The 6087-nt window shown below is 57.3% G+C and overlaps 2 protein-coding genes across 4 annotated transcripts in view; one reads left to right on the top strand and one right to left on the bottom strand.

Annotated features, from left to right (window-relative positions):
- LSM4 (LSM4 homolog, U6 small nuclear RNA and mRNA degradation associated) overlaps positions 1-688 on the bottom strand; it is a 7258-nt gene extending 6570 nt beyond the window's left edge. Inside the window, exons 1-3 of the mRNA XM_017839030.1 lie at positions 629-688; positions 406-447; positions 202-300 (exon numbers count right to left, since the gene is read on the bottom strand). Of these exons, the coding sequence (XP_017694519.1) occupies positions 202-300; positions 406-447; positions 629-631 (144 nt within the window). The 5' untranslated portion in view covers positions 632-688. The remainder of the gene's footprint in view (positions 1-201; positions 301-405; positions 448-628) is intronic.
- A 201-nt stretch (positions 689-889) lies between these two features.
- Positions 890-6087, top strand: part of PGPEP1 (pyroglutamyl-peptidase I) — a 12420-nt gene continuing 7222 nt past the window's right edge. Inside the window, exons 1-2 of one of the 3 annotated variants that reach the window (XM_017839029.1) lie at positions 890-1039; positions 4467-4519. Coding sequence is in view for 1 of the 3 variants with exons in the window: in XM_017839027.1 (XP_017694516.1) it covers positions 1213-1246; positions 4467-4519 (87 nt within the window). In the remaining 2 variants the exon portion in view is untranslated. Of the gene's footprint in view, positions 1040-1156; positions 1247-4466; positions 4520-6087 lie in introns of those variants that run through there. The other 2 variants (XM_017839028.1, XM_017839027.1) reach the window with 2 other exon arrangements.

Below are 6087 nucleotides of genomic sequence, written 5' to 3'. Positions count from 1 at the left end.
GCACACAGAGGGTGATGATCCCTGTCCGGTGCCAGGGTGACCCCTGCCCGGTGCTGGGTGTTCCCCGTGCACACAGAGGGTGATGATCCCTGTCCGGTGCCAGGGTGACCCCTGCCCGGTGCTGGGTGTTCCCCGTGCACACAGAGGGTGATGATCCCTGTCCGGTGCCAGGGTCACCTCTGCCCGGTGCCCCGGCCTTACCCGTGACGTGCAGATGACCTCCCGCAGGTTGATGTTCATCCAGTTGTCGCAGCTCACCAGGTGCCCGTTGTAGGTCTCCCCGTTCTTCAGCTCCACCAGCTGCGAGAGAACACGAGTCACGTGTACCGCCGGTACCGGGACCTGCCCCGGTGTCACCGAGGCCGGGAGGGGCGGCGGGACCGGGGCCGGTACTCACGTACTCACCATGGGGTGGTTCTGCGCCGTCTTCAGCAGCGATAGAGGCAGCTGCGAGCGGAACAGAGGAGAGAGGCCTCAGGCACCGAGCGACACCGGGGGACCCACCGGTGCACCGAGCGGGGCATCGCGCAGGGGAGAGATGCCCCCGGCCCTCCCCGGAGCTCCAGCCCCCTCCCCAGCCCCGCACTCCCCCCGGCTGTGCCCCCCCGGTGCCGCTGCCGGCGCTCACCATCGTGCGGGTCCCGCGGAGCCGCCGCCGCGCCGGGCGCTGCCGCTCAAACCGCCCCCGGCTCCGCGCGGGGCCAATCAGCGCGCGGCGCGGCCCCGCCGCGGCCAATCAGCGCGAGGCGCGGCCCCGCCGCGGCCAATCAGCGCGCGGGGACTCGGCCCCGGCCGCGCCGCCCGGGTCCGGCCGCGCCTTCGCGGCGGCGCCGCCCGGGACGGGCCCGGGCCCGGGCGGGAGGGACGGGCCGGGCCCCTCCGGTACCGCGCGGTTCGCGCTCCCGCACAGCCGCGCGGGGAACCCCCGTGGGGCTCGGGATGAGCGTTTTGTTCAACCAACCGCCCCCCCCCGCCCGCGGGCCCGTCTGGGGTTACGGTGACCCAACCGTCCCCCGCCTCGGGCTACGGTGAGCGAACGGTGAGCGGGGAAGGGCTCCCGGGGCCGTCCCGCTGCGGGACTTCCGCCGCGGCGGCGGAAGCGGCGGGCCCGGGCGCTGCGGGGCGGGGCGGGCGCGGCGGGGCGGGGCCGCGCTCAGTGCGGGGCGGCGGCGGCGGGACGGGACGGGACGGGACGGACGGGACGGAGCCGCGATGGAGAAGCCGCGGCGGGCGGTGGTGGTGACGGGTACGGGGCGGCTCCGGGAGGAGGGGGGGGAGACGAGATGGGGGACCCCTTCCCCGAGGTGAAGAAGGAGCTCAGGGGGGCAGGTGAGGGACCCCTTCCCCGAGGGGAGAGGGGCTTAGGTTGGAGGGTAGTTTTGGGGACCCCTTCCCCGACGTGAGAAGGGCTTGGGGGGATAGGTGGGGGACCCCCGCCCGAGGCGAGGGGGGAACTCAGGGGGGCAGGTGAGGGACCCCTTCCCCGAGGTGAGAGGGGCTTGGGGTGGAGGGTAGTTATGGGGACCCCTTCCCCGAGGTGAGAAGGGCTTGGGGAGAATAGGTGGGGGACCCCCGCCCGAGAGGAGTGGGGAGCTCAGAGGAGCAGGTCAGAGACCCCTTCCCCGAGGTGAAGGGGGGCTTGGGGTGGAGGGTGGTTTTGGGGACCCCTTCCCTAAGGTGAGGGGGGCTTGGGGTGGAGGGTAGTTATGGGGACCCCTTCCCCGAGGTGAGAGGGGCTTGGGGTGGAGGGTGGTTTTGGGGACCCCTTCCCTAAGGTGAGGGGCGCAGGTGAGGGACCCAGCCCTTGGAGGGGAAGTGGAGGAGGCAGGTGAGGAGGGGGTTTGAGGGGAGGGTAGTTTTGGGGACCCCTTCCCTGAGACTAGTGGGGCTTGGCGGGGAGAGTAGGTTTGAGGAGCCCTTCCCTGATGTAAAGGGGGCTGGGGGGGAGGTAGGCGGGGGACCCCTTCCCCGAGGTGAGGGAGGGGAGTGTGTGACCAGGAGCTGGGGGGCTGCTGTCCCATCGGGATGTGACTAAGGTGGGGAAGGAGAGGGGGAAGCTGTCCCTGGGGGGCTGTTTGGGGGGGCTCTGCCCTGCGTGGGGTGATAAACAGGAGCCCTGGGGGTGGAGGGCAGGGTCTGGGGGGTTTTGGGGGCCGCACTGCTGCGTGTGAGGGGTGTCAGGACCTGGGGGGATCCCGTGCTGAGGGGCTTTGCAGCAGCTTTCCTAACACTTGTGCCCAGGCAGCGGGGACCTGGATCCCCCTTTTCCATCCCTAAACCCCCTCCAGCGGCTTTGCTGGTTGTGGAAAGACGGGAGCCGAGCCTGCCAAGGAGCAGGAAAAAAACAATTTAGGGGCGCAGGGGATGGGATTTGCTGGCTGAGCACCCCGTCCCCAGCCACCGAGGTGTGGAAGCTGCTCCCCAAATCGCCCCCCTCGGCACGGCAGAAGCCCCCGAGGGAAGAATAAGCCAGGGAACGAGGGGCCCCGGCGCTGTCAGGCTCTTCCCCGGGGTACAAAGGCCGCTCGGGGTGATTTGTGGGTGAGGCCGTTCTGTGACAAATGGGGAACTCGCCTGAAACTATTCAGGTTCTCCCCCCCCCCAGCAGCCGAAGTTGAGGCCGTTTGAATGGCGGGGGGCTCGGCCGGGGCGGCTGAAATCGGAGGCCAAAAAAGTGTCTTTGCAGGGAAGAGTCGCGGAGAGAGGAGGAGCAGGTGGCGAATCCTGCCTTTCCCAGCCCCGAACCCAGCGCGGGGCGGGTGGTGACTAAACAGAAAACGTGTGTCAGGGAATGTTCTGCTGCTCTCAAGGCTTCTCCGGGCTTTTTTTTTTTTTCATCCCCGTTTTCAAGGGAAGTCTGGTTACAAAACACAGCGGTTGCCTCGTCAGCTCTGCCCCTCTTTGATAATGTCATCGATGTCACGTTAAATTCCCTTTAAAAGCGGGGATGGTGTCGTGCTCCCCGATGGGTTCCCGAGGTTGTGCCGGCCGAGGATGAGCGTTATTTGCGCGCAATTTCTTTTTTAGAACTCGTTAAGGAGATAATCCCCTCACGATCCCTGCAGCTGGTTTACTGCTAATGAGCCTTGGAGGGCCCTGGGGTGGATGTGCCCACAAAGTTCCTTATCCCAGGATAAGGGATAACTCCAGGGATCCGGGCAGGGGAGGAGTCACAGCAGTGATACCCCCGCTTGTGCTTGTGCCACTTTTTCCCTTTGGATTCGGGGCAAGGGGATCACGTCGTGTGCCTGAACACCTGTAGAATTTCAGCCTTTGGGTGGCTGGCCTGCTAAAATACGTATTTTATTTATTTTATAAGATTACTGCACTTTATTCAGGAATTAAACCCAGCGGGCTGCGGTGTTTGTTTTCAGGGAGTTGTGCAGGGACTCGCAGAAACAGCTGAAAAGGCATTAATTTGCCCTGTCCCCCGTGCTGCAGTCACAGATTGTGTTACAGCCTTGGGGTTTTTTGCTGAACGGGAAAGCACACCACCACTTTGGTTCTGTGGGAATATTTGTTTTGGGGAGATACCAACGTTGGGGTTTGATCCACGGGCGTGGACGAGCCAACACTGTGTGAATTCCTCCTGTGCAGCATCACCCCAGCCTGGCTGCTGATGGCAAACACGGCATTTCCATTAAGGTGTCACTTAATATTTGTGGTCCCTCTCGAATCCTTTCAGGAGCTGGGCAGAATTTATGCCTCCTAATTGCATTAAGCTCGGAGGGCAATGCTGACATTGTAAATTAAAGTGTATCGACATTACGCCCAGATAAATTGCTCAACCTTTGTGTGCTTGCTCAGGAGAAGCTGTTATGGATCACCAGTTAACTCCAGAGTTATCCATTAGGAATTTAAGAGGTGGGGAGGAGGTATTTTTGATAATGCCATGGTAACCTTTGCTGCTCGGGGTAGGTGGGTTGCGAACAGTCCTGATTATTTCCTTAATAATTTCCTTAGTAATTAAGTGCTAATGAAGATCTTGGAGAAGACTTGAGCAGAGAAGAAACATTTGAGAAAGGCTGGTGGAGGCATCTGCTGTGGGTCAAAGCAATCAGGAACAGAAGAATCCAATCGTGATTTAATTCCCTGACATCGAGTCCTCTGCTGATAACAAGTTCTCTTTGTTAAAAAGTTCTCTTTGATAACAAGTTTTTCTAACCTGGGCAGGAAGGGGAAAAAAAAAAAATCTTCTTCCCAAATGTCTGTTGGGGGGAAAAAAATGGGTTTTTGTGGGGCAAATTCTCGGTTTCCTTCCCTGTACAAGGTTGCAGTTGAAATATTTCAATGCAGGTGTAAATGGTGCTTGGATGTAAAGAAATAAGGATTGGGTGGTAAAAGTGGTTGGTTTTTTTTTTTTTTTTTTCAGGATATCTAAACTAGGAAAGCACTTGCAACTCGAAGTGGAGTCAAAGCTGGGAGAATGAACTTCACCAGGGTGGGTTTTTTTTGTTCTCTTGCAGGGTTTGGGCCCTTTGGAGAGCACGCTGTGAACGCCAGCTGGATTGCAGTGCAGGTAACACCTCAACTTCCCTCTCAGCACATTTAAAACAGAGAGCAAATCCCTGCAAATTTGAGGGTTTGGCTCCTTATAACTTCTAACTTCTTCCCAGTCTAACTGGGAGCAGCTCAGTGCAGATATCCAGATGGTCAGCTGGATAATGTTTGATTCACTGCTCAGGGGACAATCCCTTGACCAGCAGAGTTTAATGAGATTGAGTTAATTTAGCTGAGGCAAGGAAGGAATTCCCAGCTTTGAACCCTGTTAAATGGGGCAGGGAGCCTGGAATCTTCCTCTGCCCTGGAGAATTCAAAATAAACAAACCAACCAAGGCCAGAAGAATGTTTGGATGTTTTTTTTCCTCTCAGCTCTGACTTGAAGCTGGGTGAGCTGGTTCACCTTTAAACCAAGTCTCATCCCTGAGGAGACTTTCAGCTGGTGGTTTTGTGGAGCTGAGTGTGAGGAATGTGATTCCAAGGCAAAGCAGCCACTGCTCCCTCCTTTCTCCCCTTGGATCACCCCTCTCTGATGGAGTTGGACCTCTCTGGGGACAGGAGCTGGTGGGGAAACGCTGCTGGAGCAGGTCCCACCTGCTCAAATAAATCAGATTTATCCCTCTTTGTAACTGTGGATCTGCACAGAATCCTGGAATATCCTGAGCTGGATCCCCAGGGATCGTGGAGTCCAACTCCTGGCCTTGCACAGGCCACCCCCAAATATCCCACCCTGTGCTGGGAGTTCATCTCTGTGACACTGAGACCTCACAAATGAGGCAAGAAGGAGGAATTAAGCTCTTTCCAGTGGAATTAAGGTTTCTTGCTGTAAAAAACACTCGGTGAGGGAGACGGTGCTGCCACATTATCCCACCTCTTTGTCACTTCTGGACGTGGTTTGTGCCAAAGCTGCTGGGAATTCCAGGGTACCTTTTAGTACAGTTGCCCAGGGGAATTAAATCTATTTTTCTCCCCAGCGTGTCTCTCTCCCCTTCAGAGCTCTGAGATTAATATCTGCTTTCGAATGCTTTTAAATTAAATCACAAACTCTAATCAATTCCAGCCAACTAATGTCCAGCTGTCTAATGTGTTGGCTGGTAGGAGAAGACAAAACCTTTGCCTCCAAGAGCTTTTTTTTTCCTTTGGGAACGAATATATTTGAGTTAGGGTTGGTTTGGGGGAACATGCAGGGGAAAAAAATGCAGGATATTATTAAAATTCAGGAGTGAGGAGCATTGATTTGGCTTGTTCTTGCTTGTGTAGTGGCAGCTGTTGTAAATAGCTACTTTTATTTTAGAGGAGACAGACAAAAGGGTGTTTCTGGAGCAGGAGGAGTGGTGGGTGTTGTGATGTTGCTTCCAAAAACAAACCTGAAGAGAAACAGCACTTTGTTCCTTCAGGGCACCAGTGGCTGCTGGATGGAGTCACCACCTGCCTTTAAAATCCGTTTTTAGGGGGCTTGTTGGCTTTTAAAAGCATAAAACTCAGTGTTGGGGGTGTTTGGAGAGGAGAGAACTTGGAGTTGGGGGTGTTTGGAGAGGAGGAAACAGAGTTGGGGGTGTTTTGACAGCAGGAAATTTGGAGTTGGGG

Source organism: Lepidothrix coronata, unplaced genomic scaffold, assembly GCF_001604755.1.
Source record: "Lepidothrix coronata isolate B3197 unplaced genomic scaffold, Lepidothrix_coronata-1.0 Scaffold371, whole genome shotgun sequence".
In the NCBI taxonomy this organism is placed as follows: domain Eukaryota; kingdom Metazoa; phylum Chordata; class Aves; order Passeriformes; family Pipridae; genus Lepidothrix; species Lepidothrix coronata.
Note: the sequence above shows the minus strand (reverse complement) of the source record. Positions and strands in the feature narration are given on the sequence as shown.